Genomic DNA, 17,231 nt, shown 5'->3' with positions numbered 1-17,231 from the left:
TTTTATTTGGCTCGGAAGATGAAGGTAAGGATCACAAAATAATCATAATTATAATCAATATTATGATTATCTTGGAGGATTAAGAAATAATTTATTTGATTAAATCGATGTTTAAGTTCATATTATACTTTTGTATAAGTTGTATTTTCAATTAATTTTTATCAAGTGTAATCTTTATTTTATATTTAATGTACTATTATTTTCAAAAAGAAAAAAATCATGGTGTTTAATATATTTTTGTTAAATAACTATTATATAAATAAGTGAAAATTACAAAATATAATTAAAAACTACTTATTACATATATATATATATATATAATAACATTCAATCAACAAATTAACAAATATATAAAACATCTATACTATATTATAATAGACGAAACATTAAAAGTTTGGTAGTTGGTCGATCGGTACTTGCTGAAATTACTTAATTACCCTTAATTATTTATTCTATATCTAATTGGTCAGTTAGTTAATCGGTCAATTCCTATTCTTATTGATATTGGAGTCAACTTCCTCTATTAATTTAAATTCTATTTCATATTCAACTTTATATTATTATTAATTAATATTAAAAATCAACTTCTTCTACCAATTTTAATTTCTAATTCATATTTACTTCTATATTATTCTAATTGATAATTTAGACTAAAATAGATTTAAGCAAAATAAATATAATTAGTGCCCGTTTGGGAAATCTTAAAATAAGTTACTTATGACTTAAAATTAATAAGTGACTTAAAAATGATAAGTAAATGAATATTTTTGAGTTATGTAAGTGTTTGGTTAATTTTACGTATAAGTCAATTTTTTTTAACTTAAATGAACTAAAATAAATAATTTTTAAATATGATTATCTTAATTCATGACTTTTAAATTAACTTAGCATTTAAAAAAATATATTTAAAAACTAAAATTAATAAAAAAGTGAAAAATCAAAATAAGTTTAGAAAAAATACGTGGTTACCAACATTCAACTTATCAGCTTATAAGTTGTAAATTCGACTTATAAGTTGGGTCGACAAAGAGTGTGAAATAAGTACTTACGCGCTTATAAGCTATAAGTAACTTATAAGTCCGCACACAAACATGCCCTTGTTGAATTTAGTTGATATAATGTGCATCGGGTTAAGAAAAAATGACAAATACTACCGATCTGTCTAAAAAATTATACTATTGAACTAGGATAAACGAAATAATATATATTAGTCATCCAAAAATAATTAAAATATAATTCAACCAACTAAAATAAAATCACATATATTAATTATTCGGGTTAAAACAAAACTATTTTATTGATCCGGATATAAAAAATTAAAATTAAACTAAATTTAATTTAATTAGTTGAATTGGTCATATTAAGGGGCCCCGTGCTAAAATAAAATTAAGTAAACCACTAATACAGAATAAATCAAATTAATATCATATTAAACATAATTCGTATCCTATTGATATTAACCAAAAATTAACTTTTAACTAAACATAATAATTATTATTTTTAAAACACACATAAAATGATCAATAAAACTATATCATTCAATCAGTACTATTATCTTTTTCAGATAGCTATTATAATTTATCGATTAAGTAATAACCTCTATAAAATAATATTTTTGTTAAAGTTCCAACATGAGAAACATTATATTTTTATTCTCAAAAAACTATAAAATCGCTATAATAATATTTTTAAAAAACTATGAACATATATGTGTATTAATATAATCATCACGTAGTCATATCATTTAAAAATGTAGAAATAAAAAAATTAATGAACAAATTTAAAAAATTCAATTCAAGATATTTTTGTTTAAAATATTATATAATATTAAAAAAGATTTGGGCATTCGTACATCGCACGGGTTTTAAGCTAGTAAAAGTTAATATTTTATTATTAAAAAAATTTAGGCCCCTGACTATTCACTGGCCTAAATTGTAACAGTAAAATAGACTACTGTTGAATAAATTTGAACCGAAATAGTTCTAAATTTAGGCTAAAAGGCCGGATGTTCCAACTAAACAAGCATGTCTGAATAGAATTATCTACTCCATGATTAAGATAAGGAATCTTCCAACTTGGTCTATGAATTACTCATATTTTCCTAAACAGATATTTTTAATGGACCTTGTATTAATAATTATAATTTTGAAAAACTTTTTAAAATATATAATAGAATGGAACTTTTCACATGTGAATTCAATACTAGTACTGGCATAGACATGCATTCATTAGCTGTGTTCCCACCTCACTTGCTATACTGTCCTAATATTATTCCTTCTGTTTCCCCTTATTTGCATATGTACACGCACTCACATTTTTATGTTTAATGTTTTTTGTTCATCACATTTGTATTTTACTGCTTCTGATTGTGCTTTCGTACACATACGACGATACGAGATAAGTTCTAACAATACAATACGGGGGACGAGATTAGTTCTACATATACGACTATACGAGAATAGCTCGATACGAACAATATTACAAATAATGTGTTAGATCAAAAATTATTCTCATGTCCCAACAAAAATCAGAAATATAATAAAACAGTGCTGCATATAATGGCTTTCATGTGATTCAATATAATCAACAAAGTGCACATTTTGTCTCGTTGCTTTACATTTTAGAGCTACGAATGGAGGTGACAATGAATTTGAATAAGGGGGATGAAATAATAACAAATGGCAGTATACACGAAAACAATTTGTATGTTATACAATGAAAAAAAATGAGAAGTGGTGAACTTATTTATATAATGTTGTCCTATTAAAGAATGGAAGTACTATAAAATAATTTATATGTAGCTACTCAATCTGCTATTTCCTGCCAAAATTGAGGTAAGAATATATAGCACGGGAGCTTTGAAGCACCATTGAGCTTGGTAATAGTAATGTGGCGGCAAGGGCAGATCATTTTCTTCAATCTGACACTGACCAGTATATGTTATAGCTCCGGGTATTTCTTATGGTTTCTGCTGGCATCTGGTCCTGATCCACCTTCATGAAAAAGAATATACATAAGGTATCGTAATTTAGTCTCGGGAAAGGCTAAGGTGAAAGTTAAAAGATTTAGGTCAATTACAAGAACTGCTATGCTACACTGAATAAATTGCATTCCAAATTAAGCAACTGGCGCCAAGGTTACAAAACAGTCAAAATACTAATTGCAAAAATCCAAGACAGTGGAAACATTTATTATTGAAAAAAAACATCTATTAAGGACGAAAAGTTTACCAGGTGAATGCATCACAGCTTTGAAGTGGTCAGAACCGGAAAATCCACTTGATTCACCTGGTTTCACATAAGCATCACCCCGGCGTAATTTCATAAGTGCATCCTGTGCCCGAGATAGAGATTCAGCAATTTCGCTGTCCCCTGGGAGCTCTTTCCTCAAGATCTCATAATCTCTTACTGCTTCTGCCCATTCTTCGAGCTGTGAAAACCACAAAAGGAGTTGCCAAAAAATATATTCCCATATGAGCTAAAAGATTCAATACATATTTTATCCCAGAATATGAAAAGTTAAATACTGTGTTACTATTACTGCATATAAGACATGTACACATACATAAGCATATTCTATTTACCTTTGCATTTGATACAGCTCTCCTGAGAAGAGCTTTTGTGTAATTTGGCTGGATCTTGAGGGCGTAATTGCAGTCCTCCACAGATTGCTGCCACAGACCAAGTCTAGACCAACAAACAGCCCTATTGCAGTAGAGTATGGAATTGCAAAGATTGTATTTCAGGCCTTCCCCGTAGGCTGCACATGCTTCGGTGAATTTTCCAGCACCGAAAAGATCTCTACCCTGCGAACGAGCCCTAGTTACCAGATTCACATTGTTCAACAGCATTGCAACTTCCATGTTACTGAAATCAATTTTAACAGACTTCTCTGCTGCAGCAGCTGCATTTTCAAACCTGCAAAGAAATTAATATTTCCGGTCACACCAGACTCCAGAATCAACCTAAACAATATAGGGCGATATTGAAAACTAACCTTCCAAATGCAATGTCCACCTTCGCCCGGACATACAAAACATAGGCTTCCAAGAGAATTCCGAAAATTTTATTTTGGGAACATGAAGCAGGATAAGGTTCTAACTTTGGAAGGTTGGATAAGCTAGAGTCGGCATCTTCATATTGCTGAAGCTTCAAGTACGCCTCCGCTTTGCAAGCAATTATCTATAGAATTACCTGTTTAGCAATCCAATCTTTCTAACAAGACGTAGAAAAAGTACACTTCGTGCTAATCTTTACCTGGGGTGAAGACACAGCTCCAGCTACCATTATTGCGTCACATTCCTGTAGTACTCCCTTCCAGTCACTTGCCTTTCGAGCATCTGTGCATCGACTCATATGCTTTTCCAACAGCTGCAGTTTCTGCAATTCAGTTGTATCAGGAGGTTGCCCTTGCAAACAAAGGTGATGCCTGGCATTTTCGACTTGTCCTAACCTGTAAATGACACAGGGTCAATGGAAAATCATTTGTAATACTGCACATACTTACTGAATTGTAAAACACGACTAAAGCAAAACCCATGAACCTAAAGCTCGTAACCTGGCATTTATATAGTAATAATGTAAATGGTCTTAAATAAACAGACATTCTTCATATCTTGAATTTTACAGCAACCAAAGGAATTTCCTCTTGGATCTCCAAAAGCCATATAAAGGTCAAAAGTAAAAAACTTACTTTCACTGTGAGAAATCCAGTATTTTCTTTTAATCTTTAAGTCAATATTAGATACCAGAAATGGAAAGAACCAAATAATAAAACATAGGGTTTCTCTGAGTTGTATAAAAATCATTGAAATGACTAGCATATTCCAAAATATAAGTTATGATCAAATTGTGGTGTCATCATCAGCACTGGTAGGTGAGGAGTCCATCCTCAAGCTCAATGCTGATGGCAAAACCAATCAGGCAATCAACCAACAATTAGAAATGTTATATGTAACAGCTACGGACAGCAACAAGCCAAAACTACAGCAAGCTCATACAATATAACACTCAACACGCAGAAATAAAATAAAAGAGACCCCACAAACAATTATTACTCTTAAACAGATTCAACATTCAGAGTTCATAGAAAGAGCAAAATAATTAATTAATAAAGTTAGGAACAACTATGATATCGATCAGAACTCCAATCCCAGTCAACACAAGGAAGCCTTGAGCAATTCACAATCCGATTAAACCAAATCAAGAAATCGTTGGCAATTCTAAAAAAAAGGAAGATCACCTATTGCAAATTACATTAATACAAACTAGCTACATAACAACCGAAAAAAAGATAAAATTAAATCATCTCCAATATAGCAAAATCAAGAATTATGCACAAAAGTATACCTGAGAAAAAGGGATGCCAAGCGCTGATGCGCCCTCCCATACCCCGAATCTAACCTCACAGCCTCCTCACACTCCCTCACAGCCTCTCCTAACCTCCCCAACATAGTCAATGCAGCCGCCTTATTACTCCTATACGCAGCATTCTCCGGTGCCATCCCAATAGCCTTATCATACAATCCCAAAGCCTCGAAAAACTTCCCTCTCTTATACAACTCATTCCCCTGATTCTTCACCTCCTCCGAATCACATTGCACATTCCCCCGCACATTCTCCACTTTCCCTCCTCCTCCTCCTTTCACTATATTCCCATGCCCGTAGTTTACACTGCCAGACCCCAACTTATCACTCTTAGTCCCTCTCGAAACCATATTCGATTTCGATATCTTCCCAGACGGACAAATATTCCCACTCGGATACAAATTACTACATCCGCTACTCACACAGCTCACACTACTCACAAAATTCCCACCATTACCACCACCACCACCGCCACTACCATTAGTACTAATACTACTACTACTAGTACTATTACTCGTGTTACTCGAACTCGGACTCCGACCCGAATAAATCAACGGGGCACCAGTAGAACTGGATCTCCGATGACCCATTACTCCGGATCGGGTCTTGCCAAGCTCCCCGGAAAGATTCCTCGGACCCACATTACCAACTGGAATTTTCGGACAAACAGTTCCACTCTTCTTAGATGCACTACTATTTGAGTTGAGATCAAGTTGTCTGAAATCAGGCTTGTTGTGTTCTGAATCAAACACATCTTGTCTGTCCATTTTTCATGTAATAACTCAAAACAAAGCTGTGTGTATAGTGTATGTATAAAATATGAAAAAGTATAAGGAGGGGGAAGATGTAAAAGAAAACGGAGATCTCGTGAAAAAAAGATATATATATATACATACAGGAAACAAATGTAAGTATATATATGAAGAGGGTAACAGGTAACTAGTAAGTAGTGATTGATTGGTTATTATTATCAAGGGAGTAGTGATAATAAGCTCCTTTATAAGAAATGACTGGTTTTTTAAAAATGAATGATAAATCGCTTAAAAATAAGTTAAAATTATTTGTCTGATTTGACCGATTTTTGATAAATCGTTGATAAATTATTCGATTTTAAAAATTTGTCCGATAAATCACAAATCGGTAGCTCAACCGAATAATTTTGATTTCTGAAATTTGTAACACCTAGTAAAAATAAAGTCAAATATAATATCAAAGGAGAATCTTGTTCTTATCAAGTTTTTACCTTGTTCTGTGATCATCACTTGTCATTGCTGATTCGTGTTTTACCTTGATTATGCAGAGTAATCCCTTTGACTTATATGGGACCCATACGTTTGTTTTTCTTTTATCTTTTCTTTCTTTCACACTTGCGTATATTTGGTTGGAGATTTGTTTCCTTTTTCTTTGGATTTTGACCCCACCTATTTGGCTATTTCTTTTCAAGTACAGGAATTGTTTTTTTATAATTTTTATTTTATTTTTACCATTTCATAAAATAAAATATTGAGTTTAATTTTGAAAATGTATGTAATCAATAATGTTGATAATATTACGTGGCTCTTGTTAAATTTTTTTTGAAATATGTATATTTTGAGCTATAAAATGGAAAAATGATATACTAATTATATGTTGTTTTACAAGAAAGAAATGTAAATTCAGGTCTATGAATAAATGTACGGTGTCTTAGGTGTCTTAAGATTAAGGGATGACTGATATTTTTAAACTAGCAAAACCCGTAATAGGAATGAAACAATATATTAATTCGGTTCAATATATTAAGGATGGGGATTATGGTCTTTTACTACAGGATATCTCCTTAAATAATAGTTTATACTGCCTCTTTTAAACGGTAAATCTTGATAAAGCTTTTTCTGTAACCTTTCCCAATTAGTGAAGTGTTAAAATAATTTTATTGATTGTTCGGGCCAAACAATTTAGTCAAATACAGATATACAGGCTATCTATTGGAGAGGAATTTCTTGAGGAGGAGAACTGATCATCCCGTATGTCCTATATTTCGTAGCGATTCCTCCTAAAATGGTATGTTCGAGTCCTGTGCTTCGTAAATTCATTATCATCCGTTGTCTTATAACTCTTTCTGAATGTAATAGGCAGGTACTAAACCAAAATCATGGCATCTGTTTTCGTCGAAGGATATGATTGGGGTTATGCTCGGAAGAAAGAGGTAAAACCGAAGAAGAAATATTACAAAAATTTGCCCGCAAGTTATGTACGTGATCGTCTCTCTCGTATTACCAGTAGCAGTGTACAATCCAAGGGCAAAGAGAGGATGACTAAAGCTTCTTTGCCAGTCACATTTGATCGAAATATATTGGGAACTCCTTCATCAAAATCGTCTAGAGCTTTGTTTGGTGGAGAGGCGCCCTTGCACACTCCTGGTAGTGGTGAGTTTACCTGCCTCAATGTGTTGCAGGCTCTATTTCAGTTTATTAAATTTTGCATTGTTGAAATGTTGTTGCAATCAAGCAGGTGCATATTGGAGTTCAAATATTACAGAGGAATGTCAACTACCGTCTGATATGCATTCTTCATCTGTGAAGAGGGAAAAAAGTAAATTTCCCGGTGACTTTGGTCGAACTTTATTTGGATCTCGTATAACAGAAAACAATGAGCCTGCTGATGACTTCCTGGAAGGTAACATTCTATGTTTACACCACATCAGCTATCAATTGGGAGCCGGGTGTTATAAAATAAATTCCTCTTCACTTTGCAGGTTCAAATGTTGAGGTGCCTCCTCTCTTTAGTTCTGACTTTGAAGATTCTGGGTACTTCAATGGTAATGCAGAGGATTTCAGTGACAGCGAAGATTATTCTTCACGTGAAGAGTCTGATGAAATTAACAAAGGCCTTGGTATTTATTGCCCGAAGACACAATATATTTTACTAATGCATGTATCACCGAGTTTCCGTTTAATCAGTTTTTGTTATGCATGTCAATTGCAGAAGAAGATGTGATTCAGTTGAACCCATGCAGGAATAAGAGACGTTCCAAGCGCTTTATTCCGGAAGAGTATTCCAGCTTGGGGGCTCCTTCTGAAATATGCTCAAAGTGCAGTGCTCGAACGTGGAAACAAGAAAGGGTGAATAAAAATGTGACTAAGGGTCCTTCTATATTTTCACTTTTTTGTATGAATGGGACCGTTAAATTGTCGGAGGTGTATCTTACTCCGCAGTACCTTTTGGAATTGTATAATGACTCGGTCCGAGGTCCAATCTTTCGATGTATGATAAGGCCTTACAATTGATGTTTAGCTTTACCTCTACTGGTGGTAACATAGATCATTCGATAAATAAGGGAATGGTTCCTTATATTTATAGATTGAATGGTCAAGATCATCATATTTTTGGTTCTTTGATTCCAGATGATAGTGAAACGCCAAAATTCTATCAGCTTTACATTTACAATACTGCGAATGAGGTGAGTAATCGGTTACGGTGGGTTAATCTTGGTGATCAGACATCTGTTGATAGTGATGTTGTTCAGGGGCTTATCACCATGTTGGATGAAACCAATGAACTGGTTCACAAGTTCCGGCAGTAGCGTGATAGATTTGAGAGTGGTGAAATTGTTGATCTTGAGATTACACTTAAAGTTTCTAGGGCAGAAAGCGGCCGTGAGAATCATGTTGGCCCAAATGACGAGGTAGCAGGTATAATTGTTGGTGATACGGAGGATACCTGTGGTTTTCGGGATATAATTATTGATGATAAAATTAAAAGGTTGGTGTGTGCATCATACGTTCACCCAAAATTGATGGCTCTGCAATATCCTTTACTTTTCCCGAGAGGAGAAGACGACGTTCACCCCAGAATTAAGTTCATTAAGGGTGCTGGAAATGTAACTCGGTCTCGAGGTTATTTTTCAATGAAGGATTATTATCAATATACGTTGCATGTTATGAGCAATGAAAGTTTGTAGTTGAGGTTGATATTGGTAATTTTATTTAGCTAATTATTTTCCTGGTTTGTAGCATTAAATTTATATTCTGACCAATGTCCATATTTCAATTTACAGGTATGACACCGCGCCTCGGTGGCTGACTATTTCAGCAATATTTAGTTGATGCATTTTCGTCAATAGAACAAACTCGACTGTGGTGGTTCCGGGAACATCAGACTATACTACACAATGAGTTGTATAGCCATATTTGTGACTCTCAGCGCAAATGTGACTCTGATTCGTCCAACATTGAAAGGCATCATTCTTCCTGCTGGGTTTGTTGGTTCAAAGCGCTACATGCAACATAATTTTCAGGATGCGTTGGATGTGTGTCGTTATGTGGGTCATCTTGACATCTTTTTTACGATGACGTGCAATCCGCTATGGGATAAAATTTTGCAGATGATGGAGTATCTTCCAGGCTGCGATTCAGCAAATTGTCCGGACATTATTACTCGTGTGTTTAGGTTAAAGCTTGATCAACTTTTGGAAGATATAGAGAAAAATGGCTACTTTGGTGTTTGTAGCGGAGGTGCGTGTGAAATTTACTTTATATTTGTGGATTAAATATTACTTCTTATGTAGTACATACTATTCATATTTCTGTGATTTGTACCAGTTATGTACGTTGTTGAGTTTCAAAAGCGAGGTCTTCCGCATGTGCACATGTTGATTTGGCTTGACAGTGCTTCAGAAAAAAAATCGAAGGCAGAATGTTGACAGGTTTGTAAGTACATAGATTCTGGACCCTGATTTAGATCCGGTTGGTTATGCAGCTGTGAAAGAATTCATGATTCATGGTCCGTGTGGATTGCAAAATCCAAAATGTGCATGTATGAAAGATATGCGCTGTATTAGGCATTTTCCCAAGAGGTATTCATTCTTGATTTTTCATAAATTCGTTGCTTTAGAAAATCGTATTGATTTATAAATAATTTTATCTAGGTATTGTGATAATACCACTTTTGGTGATAGTGGGTTTCCTATATACCGGCGTCGCCAACAAGATATTTCAGTTCATGTTCGTAAGAGTGAATTGGACAATCGATGGGTCGTGCCACATAATCGATGTGACTTAATTAATTAAATAAATAGGAAATTTGAATTAAATATTAAATCCAAAATTAAGTTATTGGATGATTAAGTGAGACTTAATAATACAATAATTAGAATTTCGAATTTAATAATAATAATAACTCTAAAATTCAGTTTAGGGTTGGAGGCCAATTAACTCTTACCTATATAATATCTCTTTCTAATAGAATTAGGGTTACACGTTTTATTTGATAAAACATAAACCCTAGCAGCTTGAAGAGAGATAGACAGAGTAAGAAGGCGGCCTCAAGAACGTGCTAGTACACACCCATCCTTCGGGCGATCATTCGTGCGGATACCTTCAAGGCATAGATCGTTCCAGCGACGGGCTACGTGGTGATCATTCAAGACCTCCATCTTTCCATTAAGGTAAAGCTTCTTAATTATCCATTCATTATACATAGATCCTACGGTAGGGATTCAAAAATTTTATTTTTCCGTTGCGTTTTTATGCTCGAATCCCTAACATTGGCATCAGAGCTATGTGTATAATGAGATAATTTGGTTACGTGTTTTACAGTTTTTCAATATATTAAGCATGAATCAGATCTACCATGTATGTATGTGATACGATTTATATGTGAGATTTAATATGCATGTTGTTATGTTAATTTATGATCGAGTTAATTATGTAGAGCTTTCTGGATATTCACGTAATTTTTATGCATATAATGATATGAGCACGTAATAAATTTGTCATGACTGATCAGTATGTGATTTGTATGTTATGTATGATGTCAGGTTTATAGATAGTGATCTAATCTGTTGGACATATGGTGTGTTGACATGATCTGTGAAACGGGGTATGTTCATTATGTATATGATACATGCTTCTGGAACTGCATATGATGCAGTAGAGGCAGAGACTGGTTCAGATATCATCTGTTATTCCGAAATTGAGATGTCTGTACAAGACTGGTTTTCCGAACCTCTCCCGGGGGTTGCCACCCCCGAACCCCGCCCGGGGGCTGCCGCCCCGGACCCCCGCTTTGTTTTATTACTTTTTTTCTCAAAGTACTTTATTTGTTTACTTGAGCATGGTGCTGGTTATGGCCTTCAGACCTTTAGATTAAAGTTTATGGTTTTGGTTTTATAAATACGACTTGCATGTCGTTTTCATTATTCTTGTAACTATATTACCTCGAATGTAACTCGAGTTTTCTTATGTAAGTACATTAGTATAGGTTGTTTTTATGTAATGTACATCAAGAAGGAATGATCCCAGAGGAGAAGCAACAATCGAGACAAGAAGAATGAAGACATGTAATTGTAATTGTATTTATATTATTCACCATAAATTGACCTTGATCCTTTCATTAGCTTGAAAAGATCACATAGGATAAAGGCCATAACCAAGCACGTTTACATACCGCACTTTACATATTGATGTATGAATATATGTATAGAATAGTTAATGATGCATGCTTTAATTAGATTAATCATGCATGAATGTATGTATTAGATACGTCACCCATGCCATACCTAAACAAGATAAAATTTATAACGACTCAAGATTTTAAAATTTATAAACGATTATGAGATTCTCGTGTTTATGAAACACGAAATGAAATATGAGTCTTCTTTATTTCCGACATGGAGCGATTTTATCAACAACGGGTTCATAAAACTTGTAAGGCTGTGGGTTTTAAGCGAGACCGGTGTGACTCTTCCACTACCTGGAAATCAAACCATTGACGAGTATTGATTTGAAGTATTTTATTCAAGAAAAAATTGGGAATCTATTTATGGTGGGATCATGATCGTTATAATACTAACAAAACCTTAATGTTTATTTTAAGTTATTTAGATGCCTTCCAATATGTCCAACGCGTTAACCCCTAGATCGATAAGGAGTGGGTTCGCCAGAGCGAAGTACTCTCATCTATCGTGGGACGGCGTGTTAAAGTATATGATACTTTTTAGACCTTTGGGTTTTGACTTAACTAAGTTACCACAATAGGATTGTGAACTTAGAGGCATAGAGTTTGGTGAGATTTATTGGATAAATAAGAATAAATATTGTTCCACTAAACTATCCAAGAGTTATATAGTTGATATAATTAACAAATGTTGTCTACCTTATTGAATCATATTTTAGGAGTAATGCCAAAGTTGAACTAAAACGTTGTGAAAAATTGGATATTGGCTCACTAGAAAAGCACTTGAACATAATTTAATAATCATATGTAGACTAATTTATCTTATGCATTTTAAATATTGTAGATATCAAATGACAATCAATTCAAACAATTCACTGTGCGATAAGTCCTTGACAATGACAAGCTGACAGGAACAAACTTCCTTGACTGGCAGAGGAACTTGAGGATTGTCCCCAAACAAGAGCGCAAACTCTATGTCATAGATATCCCTCACCCTGCATCTCTCCCTGAAGGATCATCCCGTGCTCAACATAATGTTTATCAGAAATATATCGATGATGACACGGATGTTCAATGTCTCATGTTAGCGACCATGCGTGCTGAACTTCAGAAACAACATGAGACTATGGATTCTTATGATATGATTGAGCACCTTAAACGTATGTATGAAGGACAGGCTCATCAGGAGAGGCTTGATACTTTCAAATTGTTGCATGCATGTAAGCAGGGAAAATGTGATCCGGTTGGACCGCATGTTTTAAGGATGACTTGGTATATTGAGTACCTTGCCAAGTTGGGTGCCCCGATTACTTTGGAGCACCAACTTGACCTAATTTGGCAATTTTTAAACAACAGCTATTCTCAATTTGTGATGAATTATAATATGAATGAGATAGATAAGAACCCCACCGAACTGTTGGCTATGTTGAAAACTATTGAGACCAGTGTTTAGAAGGCATCCCCTGCTCCCATGTTGATGGTGAATAAGGGGAATGCCAAAAGAAAGGGTATATGGAAAGGCAAGAGGAAGATGGGATCTAAATTGAATGCCAATTTGAAACCTGATCCGACCAAGGCTTTGAAGCCTAAAGGTGGTGTTCCAAAGGTTGGTGATTATCACTATTGCAAGAAACCAGGTCATTGGAAGAGGAACTGTCATGCTTATTTGGAGGATCTGAAGAAGAAGAAGGTTGCTGCTTCTGATTCAGGTATTTATGTTATAAAATTCAATTTGTATAATTCTACATCTTGGGTATTAGATATTGGATGTGGTTCTCACATTTATATAAATGTGCAGGATTTGCAGGGAAGTAGGACATTGACGAAGGGAGAAGTCGACCTATGAGTTGGCAATGGAGCAAAGGTTGCTGCTTTAGCTGTAGGGACTTATCGTTTATCATTACCCACTGGGCTTGTTTTAGAACTAGATAACTGTTTTTACGTGCCTGCGGTTACTTAATATTGAACCTACAGGGTCACACCATAAAAGAGAATGATTTAATGACAAAGGAATTAATTAATAATGGCTGGTAATTATTTATTTGTGAAATAAATAAATAATTAGCAGATTTAATAATTGATTAAATGGGATTTAATTAATTCTTAATATTATTAATTAAGAATTTAATTTTGGAAATTAAATCAAGTGAGAGAATTATTTTTCTAAAGTGTTTAGAAAAGGGAATAATGATTAAAAGGTGTTATAATTATTAGTTAATTGGTTAATAAGAATAATCAATCAAAGGTTTAATAATAATAATATTTTATGGAAAATTTTCAGCTGAAAATTTTGCCTATAAATATACTATTATAAACCCTATTTGCCTCAACCCAAATAATTAACCTTAATTCTAAAGTAGAACAAGAGGGAGGCAACTAATTCTCTCAACCTCTTCCTCCTCCATCACATTGTACTCTTGGTGGATACCGGTGGAGTGTTTCACACTTGAGGAGCAGCTGCTAGGGATCTCCGTTCATCATTCTTGGATCGCTATTAAAGACCTCAATCTTTCCATTAACGTAAAGTTTCTTAAGGTAAAACATCTATTCTCCGTAATTATCCGTTCATTATACATAGATCCTGCGGTAGGGATTCGAAAAATTTATTTTTCCGTTACGTTTTTATGCTCGAATCCCTAACAATTTTGATGGTAGATATTTGTGTGGGGCTAAAGCTGTATACAAGATATTTGGTTTTGCAATTCATCACAGGAGTATTTCTGTAAAGCGTTTTCCATTTCACCTTCCAAATCAGAGGAATTGCACTTTTCGTGCCAACTAGTCGCTGGCCAAGGTTGCTGCCCAGGTGAAGTACAGGCAAAGTAAACTTGAAGCATTTTTCCAGCTTAATGGTGTTGATGAAAATGCACATCAATACACGTGTGATGAGATACCACAATATTACGTGTGGAATGATAGTGCAAGGCAGTGGAATAGAAGAAAACAAGGATTTCAAATTGAGAGGATTTGCTACGCACGACATAGTAGGGGTGAGTCTTGGTTCTTGAGATTGTTACTTACTAAAGTACGTGGTGCAACTTCTTTTAAAAGCATTAGGACTGTTAATGGTGTTCATTTTGATACTTTTCGGAAAACTTGCGAAGAATGTGGTTTGCTAGAGGACACAATGAGTGGCATGAAGTATTGTCTCAGTGTGTAAAAGGTGGTTTACCTCCCCAGATCCGACAACTTTTTGTTCACATTATTGTAAACTGCAAAGTGACTGATATTAAAAATATGAATGATAATCAGGTGTAATTGCTAAAAAGTCCAGGCACAGGGGCAAGTTTCTGTAGCTATTTGACCCTTTTAATTTTGAGCACAAAATTTCCCTCATAAAGAAATTGTAGTTTTTTTCCTTCCTCAAATTTGTTTTTGCAGGTAAATTTGTTCCATCCACAAGACAAATCTATATTTTCTACCCCATGGGAGAATAACAGCAGTCCATTGTTTGTTGCAGAACTGCAGTATGACCAACTTTCCTGTTTTCCAGGGCTGATAAAGTTTAAGCATTTAAAATTTGTCCTGGTAGAGTTAGTGAGTTGAGTTTGTGTAATGTCAGTTTTTTTTACTTTTATTAGTAGAGATCGTAAATGCAGTTTCGGAAAATTTCTCAAACCTAATTACAGGGTAGCCATACATTTTAGCTGTGGAGCAATTCTATCTTTTTTTGAGTATCAAGTTGTAGATGAGCGAGCTGAAAGAGAAAGCTCTTGGTATCATGATCTGTGATGCAAGAGATGTGAGAATTATGGCTCTGGGACATATTTGGTCTGCATTCATTCTATAAATAACTGATTTATCTTTAATAATCATTTTCTTCTTCATAGCCAACCAGAAGAGAAAATGAGCATTTCAGTTTTTACTATAACTGAAGGCAGATTTAAAGATATTTATACAAATTAAGGTCTATTGATAAGTAGTCAACAAACAATATCAAAGAAGAAGTACACTTTGAAACTAACAATCAAAGAAGTGAATGTCGTAAATAAGATACAAATCTACTGGGCCACTAACATATGCAATGGATTTTATGTTCCAGATGATGCAGAGCCATCCAATGCGGATGAAGGAGCTGCTCAGGTAAGAGGGTACAACATTGTTGTGTTGTTTGTACAATATTCTAGAAAAACACACAACTTAAATTATTAATATGCCTCTCGCAGGGTTCAATAACATCATATCACTTGGATGGTCTGTCACAGCTCAACTTCAAATCCCCTAACACATCCACATCGGGACAACTCTAAAAATCAGGGACTGGATACCAATATATGTACCACCTTTTGCTGATAGACTATGTGTTGACCTAATTATCCTTTTCTTTTGCACTATATTGTGAAGTGTACCTTAACTTATCTTTTGTTATGTTGTACTGTGATGTAACTCATATTTTCAGTTGTATATATCTGTTACATTTTCACTTCATGAGGCTCAGCGTGGAGGCCAGTAATAGTAAAAAATTATGATGAAAAAAATGAAATATTAGAATATCTTTCTTCACCATAATGACAGGAAATAATCTTTTGCCTTTACTCACGAAACACCTTCTTCTCGCATAATGCCACGCGGAGCGGGCACCAATACTAGTTGATATTAAATCATGATGGTACATATATTTTCATAAATCGAGATGGTACATATACTTTCTATAAGTTATTTAACGCAACTAGATGTAGGGAATTTGTATTTGACCAGTGCCCGTTTGGGAAATCTTAAAATAAGTAACTTATGACTTACAATGCATAAGTGACTTATAAGCGATAAGTAAATAAAAACTTATAAGTTATGTAAGTGTTTGGATAATTTACTTATAAGTCATAATTTTTTTACTTAAATGAACTAAAATAAATAATTTTTAAATACAATTTTCTGAATTCGTGAATTTAAAATTTAAATAATATTTACAAACATATATTTTAAAATAAAAATTAATAAAAAGGTGAAAAAACAAAATAAGTTGAGAAAAAATACGTCGTTACTAACATTCAACTTATAAGCTTATACCTTATAAATTCGACTTAAAAGTTAGGTCGACAAACACTCGTCCATAAGTACTTAAGGGCTTATAAGTCAATAAGCTACTTATTTGGTGACTGCCAAACATGCCCTATTAGGATTGTTGTTGATCTTACATGAGAAGTGCGCATGGTCATGTGTATGATAGGCAAAGGTGAGGAATTAGGTTTTGATGAGATTTTGAGGTGTGGCATTGTTGGGTAAGGAACAATATAGGAATTAGGTTTTTTTTATTTAAAAAATAAAAAATAAAAAACGATGCGGACAGTTTCACCCCATTATAATACAAATATTTCCATTAAAAATTTCTTTTATTTCCTTCCCGATATTTTCCCGATTATTCCCTATCTATCTCTCTCTCTCAAATCTCTTTTATCGTCTTTTTTTTCTTTCTCTCGACTCTCCCAAAAC

The 17,231-nt window shown here is 34.1% G+C and overlaps 1 protein-coding gene across 1 annotated transcript; it reads right to left on the bottom strand.

Moving 5' to 3' along the window:
* Nucleotides 1–2,534: 2,534 nt before the first annotated feature.
* Nucleotides 2,535–6,261, bottom strand: LOC141686929 (inactive TPR repeat-containing thioredoxin TTL3-like). The gene is made up of 6 exons (XM_074492041.1): nucleotides 5,349–6,261; nucleotides 4,257–4,452; nucleotides 3,997–4,181; nucleotides 3,584–3,917; nucleotides 3,231–3,429; nucleotides 2,535–2,993 (listed from the first exon to the last, which is right to left on the bottom strand). Exons 1-6 carry the CDS (start codon nucleotides 6,131–6,133, stop codon nucleotides 2,941–2,943), a joined length of 1,752 nt encoding a protein of 583 aa, XP_074348142.1. The 5' UTR covers nucleotides 6,134–6,261; the 3' UTR covers nucleotides 2,535–2,940.
* Between the last annotated feature and the right edge of the window lie 10,970 nt (nucleotides 6,262–17,231).

The sequence above is a fragment of the Apium graveolens genome, chromosome 9 (assembly GCF_009905375.1).
Source record: "Apium graveolens cultivar Ventura chromosome 9, ASM990537v1, whole genome shotgun sequence".
In the NCBI taxonomy this organism is placed as follows: Eukaryota; Viridiplantae; Streptophyta; class Magnoliopsida; order Apiales; family Apiaceae; genus Apium; species Apium graveolens.
The sequence above is the reverse complement of the archived record's forward strand: the minus strand, read 5'-3'. Positions and strand labels throughout refer to the sequence as shown.

Excerpts from the sequence above, each read along its gene's own strand:
- LOC141686929 (XM_074492041.1), bottom strand. The coding sequence starts at position 6,133 with ATGGACAGACAAGATGTGTTTGATTCAGAACACAACAAGCCTGATTTC. Across the intron at positions 4,453-5,348 it reads TTGGCATCCCTTTTTCTCAG|GTTAGGACAAGTCGAAAATG; the intron begins GTATACTTTTGT and ends TGTCATTTACAG. Across the intron at positions 3,918-3,996 it reads GTGGACATTGCATTTGGAAG|GTTTGAAAATGCAGCTGCTG; the intron begins GTTAGTTTTCAA and ends ATTTCTTTGCAG.